Source organism: Sinocyclocheilus anshuiensis, unplaced genomic scaffold, assembly GCF_001515605.1.
Source record: "Sinocyclocheilus anshuiensis isolate Anshui unplaced genomic scaffold, SAMN03320099.WGS_v1.1 scaffold364, whole genome shotgun sequence".
In the NCBI taxonomy this organism is placed as follows: domain Eukaryota; kingdom Metazoa; phylum Chordata; class Actinopteri; order Cypriniformes; family Cyprinidae; genus Sinocyclocheilus; species Sinocyclocheilus anshuiensis.
In genome coordinates, this window is record NW_015555735.1 from 1,029,635 (window position 1) to 1,044,789 (window position 15,155).

Genomic DNA, 15,155 nt, shown 5'->3' on the forward strand with positions numbered 1-15,155 from the left:
AGCCTTGAGCAAGGCACCGAACCCCCAACTGCTCCCCGGGCGCCGCAGCATAAATGGCTGCCCACTGCTCCGTTCACGGTGTGTGTGTGTTCACTGATGTGTGTGTGCACTTTGGATGGGTAAAATGCAGAGCACTAATTCCGAGTATGGGTCACCATACTTGGCCACATGTCCCGTCACACATCACACGACTTGGTTATGTATTTAACTTTCACCTTTATAAAGGTGTTTATGAGCAGCACTTATTAATTACATTATTATTGGAATTCTTATATTGCACACAGGACTCAGCGGTGATGAAAAACATTCAGCTGGCCTGTAAGTGGGTGGAGGAGAACCAACACCACTTTGCTGGGAAGATTGAACTGCCAAAGATCTTAAGGATGAAGGAGGATGATGCCTTGTTGGCTATCGCAATGCGAGACTTGTTCATAAAAACCATGTTTTATGAAGGTGAAAGGGATGAAGAACAAATTCGGGCTCCCTTCCTTTTCACTTTTCAGAGAGTAGAGGACATGGAATTATTCTTGCAGGAAATACGAGACAAAAGAGATATCCGTGTGTCTTGTTTACACAACCCTCATTTGTGAATCTACCAGTGGGTTACTGTTACTATAATGTAAATATTGATTTTTGTTTTGTAAAATTTCATTAATATTTTGTGTGAAAAGAAGTGTTGTGTTCTTGAAATATATTTATGATATTATTTGATGACTTCTTATTATGACATTTTATCTAGATTCAAGATTTATTTTATGTTTAGATGCACATTTTGCTAATTTGGGTTAATAGAAACAAATAAATCCAGTGCCAGTTGATGAATTACAGTTTAAGTCACTTCCTTGTTGGCTTGTTGCCGCTTGAATGAAACAAGCGAGTATGAGTGAATCATTGAATCATTTTTAACCACTTCGTTCAAAACACAAATTCATTCAGTGGAAAATCAGCAAATCATTGAATCACCTACTCAACCGATTCTTTCAAAACATTGATTCATTCAAGAACCACACACCACCACAGTGTCCCTGCGTCTCAATGTTCATACTACCATCCTAAATGGTATGTGAGATTAGAATAAGTGTGTCCCAAAGCATAGTATGTTGAAAGAGTATGCCAAAAGTCCCCAGATGGTCTATTTCAGGTCGATTTTTGAAGTGTGGATCCATGCACACTCTAATGGCTAAAATTGCCCACAATCCATTGCGCTTTGGTGAAACAAACACGAATAAAACGCGTTAAAAACTACAAACGTGGCGGATGCGCGCGATTGATGGTTAGGTAGAGAGGTTTACAAAAAGGGGGTTGAGTTACTAATAATCAACATTTAACCTGGTAAAAAAATATGTATTCATACTACCATCCTAAATGGTATGTGAGATTAGAATAAGTGTGTCCCAAAGCATAGTATGTTGAAAGAGTATGCCAAAAGTCCCCAGATGGTCTATTTCAGGTCGATTTTTGAAGTGTGGATCCATGCACACTCTAATGGCTAAAATTGCCCACAATCCATTGCGCTTTGGCGAAACAAACACGAATAAAACGCGTTAAAAACTACAAACGTGGCGGATGCGCGCGATTGATGGTTAGGTAGAGAGGTTTACAAAAAGGGGGTTGAGTTACTAATAATCAACATTTAACCTGGTAAAAAATATTTATTTATTGTTATCCGTGTTATATTTAATCTGCAACAGCAATGTGAACTTTTATAAACATCCATTTGGTTAACTTTTAAATGCATCATTATGCAGAAAATATGAGCAGAGTTATCTGCATGAAAGACCCGCGACTGGCAGATCAACGAGCTACTTCTTTTCTCTCCAGTACGGTTGGAAGTTAAATGAAATGAAATGTGGAGAATGGTAACTGTGACAAGATGATTGACAGGCCAGTTTACAGTGACAGGGTGCGTGTAACAGGTGCGACAGAGCGGTCCTTTAAAGATACAGTTGTGTGACGTGATGGTATGTCCCAAAGCTTGCCTACTCTTCTACTATACTGATTTTGAACAGATGAATGGCATGTTGAAGTTAAAATGGTTGCAAGATTTTTTATACAATTCGGAGAGTTTTTGGTTTAAAATTCCAGCATCATTATTTAAGAAATTTGGTGGCGTTGAATTCTTACTTAAATGTGACTTCGATATTTCTAAACTCCCGCTGAAGTTATCTGCATTTCATCAACAAGTTTTGCAATATTCGAAATAAGCACACACCCATAACTTTACACATAATTCTTCAATATGGAATAATAAGTATATTCTACACAGAAATAAATCACTTTTTTATGAGGATTGGTTTTGTAGAAATATTTGTTCTTTAAAGGATCTCTTTGATGATGCTGGAGAGGTGTTGGATTACAATGCTTTTACTCTTAAACATGGTTTTGCATGCCATCCAAAACAGTTTTTCACAGTAATTTCAGCCATCCCCTCTGGACTTAAAATTATTATGAAAGGTTATTTATTATATAGTCAATTTACAACGATTTTACCGGCACTATACCTTGGGCCAACTGAGTTTAAAAGTAAGAAATGTACAAATGTTTATATTAGACAAATCTTCAACAATGTCATGTTTCCCTACAGGTCTGTAAGAAATCATTTGGATCTTTTCTTTGACAAACGAACGCTTAAACATATTAGAACCTCATATTTAAAATTTCCAGTTCACCCCAAAATTAAAGAAACTCACTTTAAAATTGTATATGGTATTTAGCCTTCTGGAGAGTTGCTAAGGGTTAGATTTAATTTTGAAACAATATTATGTAAATGTTGTAACGCATCTCCAGATAATACAGAGCATATTTTTTTTTGCTTGTAAATATTCTAGTATCTTCTGGAACAAAGTGCAACTTTGGTTAAAAGAGGGAAATGTGGTTGAATTTAACCTGTCCTTTATAGATATTAAATATGGAAACTATGAAGAAGGTGGTAAAAAAGGATTGTTGATTAATGTTTTACTTGTATTAGCGAAGAATTTTATTCACAAATGTAGATTATTTTTAAATCACCCCCATGTTTTTATTTGAATCAATTTTGTATTGTTTTGACATTGTTTAATATACAGAATAACACAGACAAACAATCAGCCATACAAAAATCTTGACATACAAACAATTGGAACAGCACTGAAAGAAGTCTGCTGAATATCCTAGCTTAAATAAAAAAAATCACCCCCATGTTTATAGTATTTAAGAATGATTTGAGACAATACTCAAAAACTTTGTCAAAAACAAAAAATAAAAAAGCTGGAATCTTGTTAGATTTATTTGATTAATATACTTTATTATAATGCTTTTTTATCCCCTGTGTTTAATCTATATTTATGAATATAGATGGTTTAAAGAATGAATGTTCTTTGTTTATTGTGTATTCTGTGTAAGTCTAAGCCCCTCTTAAAACTGTTGTCCATGAATGTAAGTTGTATGCCAATTTGTTCTGTAAACTTGTAATTTTTTGTTATACTTCAAAAAAAAGAAAAGAAATACTCTTCTACTACACACTCAAAAGTGTGTACTTTTTCTTCCCCAAAAGAGTATATTTAAGGGCGCAGTATAAGTAGGCACATTGAGACGCAGCACATGTTTTGCGTGAACAGGCAACTGAATCTCTTTTGGATTCGTTTGAAACTTTTTTTTTTACCCTGGTGGAAAAAAATACACAGTAACTGGCAACACTGTGTCTATGTAAGTTCCTCACTATCAAATTAATGTTTGTTAAACTGTTCGAGTATCAGCACAGCACTTTTGCACATGTTGCTAATGCTGCTAAAAAATTGAGTGGGGGTTCAATCTTCAACTGGCTGGCAGGAGCCGCCACTGACAGGTCATGTGACAGCTGCCAACTGGCTGGCAGGAGCCGCCTGGCTGGTGGCAGCTATCAGTCTGATTCTGGCAGGTCACGTGACCTGCCAGTGACTGGCTGGCAGCTTCAGGCAGCCGCTGTAGATCTGCGAGTAGAACGCAGCGGCTGGCTGGTTGAGCTTCCAGCGAAGCGTCAGTAAGCAACCAGTTGTGATAACATTCATTTGACTGCTTTTATTGGGGAAAAAAAATGAAAACGTCAATCATACAAAATAACAGAGTCATAAGAATATAGTCATAATAATAAAAAAATGTATTTCCTTGCAGTGAGAGTGATAGGGAACGCGTTATACTCGCAGTTTAACCGTGGCTGGCTGGATTGAGCCGCCAGTGGAAGCGACAATCAGCTGGCAGTTGGGATCACGGCCATTTGGGCACTTTATTTGTAATAAGCCTCTATTAAATGTCGACAAATTAAAAGACTAGACCCATAAGAATATATTAATAATCATAAAATAATATATTTCTTTGTAGAGAGAGTGGTAGAGAACGCGTTAAACTCGGAGCGCTGACAGGCACTGCCACTGACCCAGCCACTGACAGGTCACGTGACTTGCCACTGGCAGCTGCCACCACCCACTGGCAGGTCACGTGACCTGTCAGTGGCGGCTCCTGCCAGCCAGTTGAAGATTGAACCCCTACTGAAAAAATTACTGCTAAATTGCATATTTAAGCGTTGCCACTGACATAAAATCTAAACTCAACTAGTTTGACTTCTCTCATAGCACTTAAGGTCTCTTTAGTTCTCAAACATGAATATAATTAAAACAAAAATGAATATTTTAAATTATATAATCGTGCAGTTAGTCTGTCGCTGTAAAGCAAATCCCTTCAGGATGATACAAGACCTCAGCTTCTTGTCATGAGACACATGTGATGTCACTGTCTTCACATCATATTTCTGTTTTTATTGTGAAATGGCACTAGTCAACACAATTACACTTTTGTTTAACAAAAATACACTGGTTTTCTTGTGCTGATATTGAATATGATCTCCATTCTTGCATTTATGGGCCTCGTGAGCTAAATTTTTGTGGTGCTGCAACACATTTGTCCTGAAGCATTCAAACCCTTGCAAATGAGATATGTCAAGTTCAAGTTTTCCTATGTTTCAGTACAAGATTTACTGCAGTAAAAACAGTTTAGGTTAGCGGTATTAGCCAAGAAACAGGAATGAACTGGAAACTAGATCCTTCCTCTGCTTCTTCTCTTCCTGACAGGCATTTGCAAGCACTGGACCAAACCTTTGAGGCGTTCAGCATCAGTAGAAATTACAAGAAATGCCACATGCAGATCATATCTGTGAATCCAGCGTTCAGCATTTTCTTTGGAGCAGATAAAGAATGTGGAGGGTTTTCTCTTCGACAGCAACAAGTGGGGGGTCTCGGAGGATTTGCTGGCGGCAGCAGCAGGTGAGGCGGGTGAGATTATCTTTGTCTGAAGTGTGAGAACAGCAGACAGTGGGAGGGAGTCAACAGTAGTGGGAACCTGCTGAGCTGGTGCTGTGGAGCATAGGGATGGGTCTTTACAGCGGGAACACACTGGACAGGAAGAGCAGATCAGGTTTCTTTTGAGTGCCGATGGATTGAAGCTTAAATGTGTGAGATCTTGATCAATAATGACTTCTGGCGTATGGAAAATACAATACTTTGAACAAATGACATTGGATTTATGGGTTTGTGGAGATGTATTACAGTATAAATGTGTTGTTTCAAAGCATTGGAAATCCCCTGCTGTCACAATGCAAGGCTGTTGATGAATTTTAGTGACATAAATTGTTCATGTTTTAATATGCTCATAAAAAGAAAAACAGGTCTTGTCTAACAGCTTCTTTGGTTGTCATTATAGGTCATTTTTTTGGCAGACGATTGTTTCATTGTCCTCAGATGACTCAAAACTTAAGAAGACTTTTTGGTGGCTTAATCATTAATTATAATATTGAATAGCTCAAATATTTGCTCATGTCACCTGTTCTCTATAGTTTCCAGGGGTGCAAGTTTTGCTTTGCGTTTATTATTTTGTTACAAACAGATTAAAAGGATAGAAAATTGTCATAATTTATTCACCCTCTTTTTGTTCCAAACCTGTATGACTTACTTTCTTCTGTGTAACATAAAATAAGTAATTAGATTTTTTGTGTGCTTACAATATAAATCAATGGTAACCAAAATGGTCTGGTCACTGTTTGGTCAGAAAGAAAGTCATATGGGTTTGGAACAACATGAGGGTGAGTAAATAATGACAGGATATTCTCATTTTCGGGTGAACTATCACTTTAATCACTCAAAGAAAAAGTTTTTTTTTTTAAATTACAGACAAATTATTATTGTTTTGTTTAATGTGGTCTTTTTAAAATATACTATTTTTTTTAATTAAAGCTAGACTGCAGCAAATATTTAGACATTTTGAAAACATCCCCTGATTGCATCTCTTCTTAAAAGAGTTAACCTTATGTCCCAGGCCACTGAGTAAAGCGTTCAGTCCAGCCTCTCCAGGGGAAAAACCACTGACAACTCATAAAATGGATTATTGCTTTAGTTATGTTATTTATGGTGACAGAAGTATGTAAACTGTATGGAGACAGAGAAGACAAAACACTCAGCCAAAGACCTCCAAAGTCAGCAGCCAAAAATTAAATCTGTGGTGTTGAGTTGTTGTTGTTGTGAGTGACGGGATCAAACTGACAAGTCCCACGGGAAAGGGATTATTTTTTCATGAACAAATGTGAACAAAACATTGCTTTTCATAACAGAATATCCTTATCAATTTTTTTAACCCTTTTTTTTTAATACAGCAAACCAAATTTATACTTCAGTAATGAAGCCATTATTTAAGAATCGAGAACTGTTTTAAAAGGAAAGAACAAGTTGCCTGAAATCATTCAAACAATATATAAATCTTCAATTTACCAGAAGTACAAGTATGACTGGTCGACATCAAATTGATTTCATAATTATTATTTTTACTAATTACTATTCACTGAAATACCACAATGCAATTGCTGAACTGTAAACCTTAGAATATTGAACAGTTGAAATCATCTTCAGAAAAAGGCCCTTAATTTTCTAATTAACTCTCAAATGTACAACAACAATAGTTGGATTGACTTTTCACTCATACGTCATTAAAACTCTGCCTTTGACTGATTTCAGTGTGCTGTTGTCGTTCATTTCTATAAATCTTTTTCAGACCGTTGCGGTGTCTTGTGTTATGATTAATTATTCATGATAAATCTGATTACTTAGGAGAGATAATCAGAAAACAAAACGCGCAGATGACGGTGGAGGTGAGTGGAAGTTGTTGAGAAGACCCTGTGGAGTCCAGGATCTGCAATTAAACTGATGAAGCACACAAGCGCGGATTAAATGCTCACTCAGACGTTCAGTTAGGCTACACAAAGCCGCACACATACATTTGTTGTGCCCTGTTCTCCAATTATAATTCATCATTCACGTGTCCGTGTGTCATCAGCAAGATTATATTAGCAAATCTCCAAGCGCCAAACAAAACCCTGAACACACAAAAATATGCAATCCTCACAAATAGCGTTCCCTCTAATTAACCTGTTTAGTGACTATTTGAGGCTTAGATTTTTTGTTGTTGTTGTTTTGTTTCAGGGTTTATGTGTATATGCGTGTGTGTGTGTGTGTTTTAAATAAAATAAAAAACTCGTTATAATTTTTGTGTATTGATATTTAAAAAGGAGTGAAATCCACCTTTAAATTTCTCAGTTATATGGTAATAATTTGTTTCATAGTTTTTCCGTTCTGTGATGATGTTGAGAAATATATAGAGCTGGTGTGAAAGAGCAGGGGAAATCTGTGGGAATAGTAAATGGATAGTTAAATGCACAATGGAAATTTATGTGCCCGCAGATGTCGGAGACACATGTGCAACCTCAGAGAGCGACAGAAAAACCCCTTTTGACATGGTGCAATTAGTGTAAATATTTAGTATTTTCACATAGAAATATTTGAACCAAAATTCACTTAAATCAAGTACTATTTTATGTGGAAAAACCTCATGAAAACTTATGTGCGCAGTGCATGTGCATTTGATTACCACAAGGTGTCAGACTTTCCTCAAGATAAAATATGGTTTTCCTCTAGCTTTGAGCTACCAAAGAAGCATACATCAGCAAAAGAATTATACTGAGGTAAGCGAGAGACGTTTAGCAAATTAAGTTACAGTTGCATTGTTTATTCTATTTTTACTTTCTTTGAGGCCTTTATTACTATATTTACTTTATTATAGTGTATTACTTTTTAATAAACTTGGGGTGGTGTCAGTAAAAACAATTTGAACAATGTTTGCTTACTGGATTACAGGTTGACATGAGACAGAGTGAAAAGAATTTCTTTTTGAAGCTACAAGTTCAGACATGTGTCACTTAAGCCTGTCGCAATAATCAATATATCGACTTATCACGCAATATATGTACATGACTAATGAATAATTTTTGGTGATGCAATATATCGCCCATTAAATTTACTTACAAATTAATGTCACCATGTTTTGTACATTCCACTTGCGCCTGTGTCTTTTGCAGGCCTAGTGTCACTGCATGCTCTGAGACATGGAAAAAATAAAGTGAGGGTGTAAAAATAAAAGCCACGGGACATTTTCCTTTAAGACTGTAACTGAACCAGTGCACAGAAATGACCAACACACAACTCTTTGTTTAGTTAAACAAATAAAGCTTTCAAAAAGACTACATTTACAAAAATGTATGATATCAGTAAAAACCTGCATAGGATCAAAAATTACAGTTGAACTATGTAGATTATTTAGTTTTGCTTTTTTTTTTTTGTGTTTTTTTTTAATTAGGGTAAATGATTCACATGCAATACAAACCAAAATGTTTTTTTGTGTTTACCCAGATTTAGCAACATGTTCAAACGAGAATCAGTAATTAATTCAAATGTAGGTTGTTTGCCAATTTTTGCTGTCTAAATGATCCTCACACATAAAGACACATTCCAATTCTGTATTTATTGACCGTGATGTCTGTCTTGCATGAATTAAACAAGAGAACATGTCAAAGAGTAAAATAGAAAAAACATTATTATTTAATCATGAGAGCAGCATCATAATAATTTGAAAAGCCATGCTGAGATTATTCTCAGTTCTTCCTTTGAACTCTTCGTTTGTGTGCCCTTGAGGAAGACCATATCCTCCATCTGCTCAAGATCTACAGTGTGAATCATTGATCCCCCCAAAATCACATCACATAAATATTTTTAATACATTGATGTAAATTGTATATAGAGGAATGAATGGATGGATGAATGAATAGTTCTATTTTCTACCATTCACACTAAATGTGCTTCTGCATGCAACTTTACCTTTGTGACACTGGAGGGCAGTAGAAAGCTACAATCATTAAGTAGTTATGGAAACCCCTTATTCTTTTCTGCTTTTCTGGAAATTTCAGCTACTTTGCAGAACCTCACCTGAACAGATCTAATCATAAACACACCTTTGTATTCCATTTTATTTGTATATCAATCTATCTTTATCCCCCTCGCTTCATTTACAGTCTTTTCTAGTTCTACTTTTCAGCTATATTAACCTAGTGGTATGACACTGATATACCCACAATATATCAGTAGCATATCGATATTAGACATTTTTAACATATCATTGCCTGTTGATATTATTTATTTAATTATGCTAATTTACCCACTTAAAATTAATTTTTAAACCACTAATACTTTAATAACACTATTAAATGTTATCTTTAGATACATTAATACATTAATATGACTTTAAAATCAAATGTATTAAAGCCTTCAAAATATACTAAATTAACTTTATGATCAGTATAAATTTGGATCTAAAAGATAAGGATCTACAATACAGTTACATACAGTCTAAAATACAGCCTATTACATGTAGATTATTTATTTATACTTGTTTATTGTCTAATTTCATCAATGCAAGTAAGTTTGTCAGTAAGCAACAATGATTCACATGCCAGAAAAACCAAAATGTTTTTTGTGTTTACACAAATTTAGCAACATGTTCAAATGAGAATTTGTAATTAATTAAAATGTAGGTTGTTTGCCAATGTTTTGCTGTCTAAATTGTATATCAGTACCATGTTGGCTGATATTAGACATTTAATTATACAAATTTTTATACTCACTTAAAATAGATTTTAAAAAACACTAATAATTTATTAACAGTGGTAAATGTAATCTTTAGCAAATCACAAAATTATTATTCATTTTTATATTGTACATTATAATATTTTGATGCCTAAATTTGCTTGTAGCATTTAAAGTTTTTTTTCAAGGGTTAGGTTTTAGTTTCAATATAATTTTATAAATATTGTTTTATTATCAAAATCATTTTATTTCAATATCAGCCAGTTATCGGTTATTAGTCATAACACAAAAATAATTTTCAGCTTAATGCTATCGCCCAGAATTTTGATATCAGTGCATCCCTAATGTAACCTCAATAAAAGGTAGTAATTTCAGTATGTAGATGGTGTGAAAGTTGGGTCTGAGAGAGAAAATGAGAGCAGAAGGGGGAGGAGAAGAGAAGAGAGGAGAGGAGGGGAGGGACTGAGTGCACACAGTATGTGTGCCGTTTTCCCCACTTCTCTCTCTTTCCCTCTCCTCACTTTCATCCCCACTTGAGAAACAGTGCTTCACTGTACTGGTTGGACACCAGGTCCCTTTTCCCCTCATCCTGGATCAATCTTTTTCCTTCTCTCTTTTCTCCACCTCTATCATCCAGTTGGCTCTCTCTGCTTGTTCCAGATCCCCTTCTACCAAACACGCTCTCATCTCTCTCTCTCTGTTGCTAATTTTTCCCCGTCGCCCCACTCTCAGTCGGCATGGTGAACAGAGAACTGCTAAGCTGTTGAACATGGGCTCCTGCCTCTGCAAAGGTCACCAAGGTCAGTCTCTTCCTGATTGTATCTGAGTTTGTCTGTCTCTGTCCATCAACCTACCTGTTGGTCCTTCCGGTCTTCACTCTTATCTGTTTATCCACCTGTCCACTTATCTCGAGCATTTACATAATGCATGAATGTGATAAAAATCACAGCTTATTCAAATATAATGCAAAATGAAATAAGTGCAGTCTATATGAATAAATTGTTTTATTGTTTACAAGTTTTATAGTTTTTTTTTTAAAATACTGATGCTTACATACTGCACTGTAATTAAATATTACACAGCTTCTTGATACTTGATTCTGATTGGTCAATCGTGCCTTCCAGCGGTCTGATATTTCCTAATATTCGCCGTTGTCCATGGCAACGCTGTATATCAGTCAGCTCCTCCCTCGTAATTGGGAAGTTCCAACATTAATTTAAAACGTATATAAATGTAAAGTAATTTATATATATACGTGTGTGTGTATATATATATAGATAGATAGATAGATAGATAGTTACACACACATATACTCGCCTCACAATTTGCGATTATAAATTATCAACTAAAGTGAAAATTACCTTAGAGGACTTAATTTTTATTATTAAATTAATAATACACTATATATTTTACCGTTATATTTTTGCAGTGATTGTCTTGTTGCTAGGCTGTTTGTTTTGTACATTGTTATTGACTATTTTTTTAGTGAAAGGTTTAAAATACTATACAGGTACGATTACAAAATCATTTTCAATCAGTACTTCATTCTGAGGTATCTGAGTAGCTGTGTATTAAGTGTTTAACATTTGTCCGGGTTTTTTTATTTTTTATAACGGCAGTCAATAGCTGCATCCCAAATAACACACTATACACTGCACTTATACACTATGTACTTGTGCACTATGAATTATGTAAGGTTATTTTGTCATTCATCAGATAGCACCTCTCCCTCTGCTTTAAAGCTGCAACACTTGAGTGCATGAAGAGTCCAGCATTCTACACTTTTTACACTTTTTTAAGTGCATCATTCGGGTATTTAAAGTGCACTTTTTCTTTTTGGAAATTTTCAGTGTGAACACACTACTCGCACTATTTATACAAAAAAATGGCACAGAATAGTGCATAAGTACGCCAACTGGGATGCACCTATATTGTACATTAATATGACTAAAATAATCATAAAATGATTCTCAAATTAATATTTCATGTCCACTTATTTATTTATATTGTGAATAGATTTGTATATAAAGATGTAGATGTGTATTAAATGGCTATAAAATAATTCTCATATCAATATTATCAACATAATTGTCAACATAATTGTTTATTTGGTGAGTATAGGCCTATCCATGTTATAAGTGTATTAGCTAACAATTTAGTTTAGGGACCAATTCTCACTATTAACGGTTTGTTAATAGCGAGAATTGGACCTTAAAATAAAGTGTGACCGTGTATTAAACTCGGTCCAGTTTGTTTTGCGATAATTGCTACATAATGACTATAAAAATTATAACAATTCTCATATCAATATTTTATGTCCACATATTTATTGATTTGTTGCTGTGTACTAATTATTAAACTCTGTCAGGTTTATTTTGCTATAATGGCTGTTCATCAACACTTGCATAATGACTATAAAATACTTCTCAAATCAATATTTAATGTCCACATATGTATTGATTTTGTGAGTATCTGTGTACATTATATCTTATATAACTGTGTACATAATGACTGTTTTCCTACACTGAGGGATTTATTTTAGTTATTTGTCGCTAAATTCACAGGTCAAACAGAACCATTTGTTGACGCTGGAGTAGCACAGCTAATTCTGAGAAGTTTCCTCTGAGCACCGGAGGGAAATTATTCTGTTCTCATTTGTATCATCCCATCTGAATAAGACAAGTGTATTATGAATCGTAAGACAGCGAGACAGCTCAATCTGGGTGCACATATGTACTGTCACAGTATTTACAAATGAAGTCTAAGGTAAGAGGTGACATTTCATCCTCAAGGTGTCCTCCAAGGAAATGGCACAGATGAAGTGGATGATTTGTAAATCCCAGGGAGCGGAGGGTAGTGTTTGTTTGTCTGAGTCCTGTGGGGGTTAGAAGGTCCAGGGCTCTGTAGCTAAGGCGGAGCATGGAGTGCGAAATGCCAGGGTCAAAGCTGATGTATAATGCATATGTGAGATGGATGGAGTTTCACCGTGATGAATGGGAGGTGGGTTGTAGAGGGGGAGACACGCACAACGTGTGACATTGTAAAGGTCACGCATTGTCAGTTGATACCTGTTAGCAAATAACATGCTGGCGGGAGCCCGAAGCTCCACAGGTCTGAGATTATCTGTCCTCTTTGAGGTCTAACCTCAATGAGATGCGGCTGGTGACGAAAAATGTGCTCTCGAACATTGGGGATCCCCAGGGAGGTGTTGTCAAGACAATCTCTTGTTGCTATGGAAACAGCAACAGTAGTGAGTCCCGTCCATCCACTCCAGGTCAAACTGCTACACACACACACACACACACACACTCTGTTATCTGTCACTGGAAAATATATTAAATAAACAGTTTGCAATTAACAGCAACATATTTTGTCTCTCTAGAGCTGCAAAGTGGCCAGCAACACCCCATGGAAGAGCTTCACTCGTACGCTGAAGGACAGCCCATCTTTAAGGTGTGTTTTGTCACAAAAATCAAAAGTGGAAGTGTATATGAAGATGTATAAATATCAATGATACATGGGAGCGCTTTCGCACTCTGAATGTGTAAGATCTGGTAAAAGTGTCTTGTTAGGTGTAATTAGCACCTGTGATTCACTTGCAAATGTGATTTCTGAAAGGTTTTACTTGGTATGTTAGGCTGTCTTGTGTTTCCTGTCTTGTCATGTTATTCAGGGTAACCATCAGCCCTACAATGGCAGCATGACAGATAAAAGGAGCAGCAGCGGGTATGACATTGGAGAATTGGCTACATCTTCCCTGTTGGGTGAGGAGCAAAGAGCGCATGTTAGGCACTGTCACGCTGTGTGTTGTTTTGCTAGGTTTTTGCTTTCGTTCGGAATCATTCGTCTGAATCAGAAGAGCAGTCAACATTTACAGAAGCTTGCTAATGTAATTTCCCTCTGCCTGCATATCTCTCATTTATGAACAACCTCTCTCTCTCCTTCTCTAGTGCCTCTTTAGCCACCTGTTTCCTTTCCTGCCGTTTTTATTTTTTTTGCTCGATTTCTCCAGGCCCACTCTTTTCAGAAAGTTAATTACAGAGAGTAATAATGTGTTATGGGTTTTTAAGCTTTTCCAAAGAGCATTTTTGATCATTTCAGTCTAATTATAAATGCAGTCACCAGCTGATGAATATGTATTATGAGGCAAAAAGAACCACAAATCTCTGATCGACTGCAAATATTCTAGAAACTAACTGCTTTGGGGAAAAAATGCAATTAGGAGGATTAATTTATAAAACACGTGTCATGGGGAATGCAAATTATTGCTAGTTCCAGTAATAGGTTTGTAAGGACTTGCACGACCATTAGGCACCAAGTTTGTCTATGTAGAAATGTTTCTTTTCACTTGTCCCCAACTGCATTGGGCACAAAAAGTACAATAGTTTGTTTACCAAAAATTGGGACATGTCTGAATAAAGTTTAAAATTTTATAGTATTTATAGTTTTGTAATTTACAATAAAAATTAAACTATTGCAATAAACCTTAAAGGGTTAGTTCTCCCAAAAATGAAAATTAGTCCATAAATTACTCACCCTCAAGTCATCCTAGGTGTATATGACTTTCTTCTTTCAGACGAATCCAGTCGGAGTTATATTAAAAATTGTCTTTGATCTTTCAAGCTGTTTAATGGCAGTCAGCGGGTGTTGCATGCATCAGTCCAAAAGAAGTTAAATAAAAAGCGCCCATCCATAAAAAAATTGTCTCACACGGCTCCGGGGGGTGAACAAAGGCCTCCTGTAGCGAATCGATGCGTTTTTCTAAGAAAAATATCCATATTCAAAACGTAATATTCACTTTAATGTAGCTTGCGCCAACAGTTGTACACGGAAGCAGTTCCGGGCGGATGACGGTATGAAGTCATGAAGTCAGCGTTGCACATGCACCGGTGAGTCTCGTGAAAAACAACGTTTGTTAACAGGAGCAAAGGAAGCAAAGTTTCCTTACTTTAGCAAAGGAAAACCAGTCTCCTCTTGGCTTATATCGAAATCCTCCGACATTCTTCTTTACAAATCCTCGTTTTGTACTTATAATTAGTGACCGTTGTTTTGTTTTGATCCCTCCCCTGCGCTCTCCCGCTTGCGTCACTTCTGAGCGGCGCATGCGCAAAGCTGACCGCCATACGTCATCCGCCCGGAACTGCTTCCGTGTACAACTGTTGGCGCAAGCTACATTAAAGTGAA

At 36.1% G+C, this 15,155-nt stretch overlaps 1 protein-coding gene across 1 annotated transcript in view; it reads left to right on the forward strand.

Annotated features, from left to right (window-relative positions):
• The first annotated feature begins 3,593 nt into the window (after positions 1 to 3,593).
• Positions 3,594 to 15,155, forward strand: part of LOC107673113 (protein FAM131C-like) — a 17,645-nt gene continuing 6,083 nt past the window's right edge. The window contains exons 1-5 of the mRNA XM_016466586.1: positions 3,594 to 3,684; positions 5,082 to 5,273; positions 10,632 to 10,771; positions 13,354 to 13,424; positions 13,645 to 13,735. Of these exons, the coding sequence (XP_016322072.1) occupies positions 3,683 to 3,684; positions 5,082 to 5,273; positions 10,632 to 10,771; positions 13,354 to 13,424; positions 13,645 to 13,735 (496 nt within the window). The 5' untranslated portion in view covers positions 3,594 to 3,682. The remainder of the gene's footprint in view (positions 3,685 to 5,081; positions 5,274 to 10,631; positions 10,772 to 13,353; positions 13,425 to 13,644; positions 13,736 to 15,155) is intronic.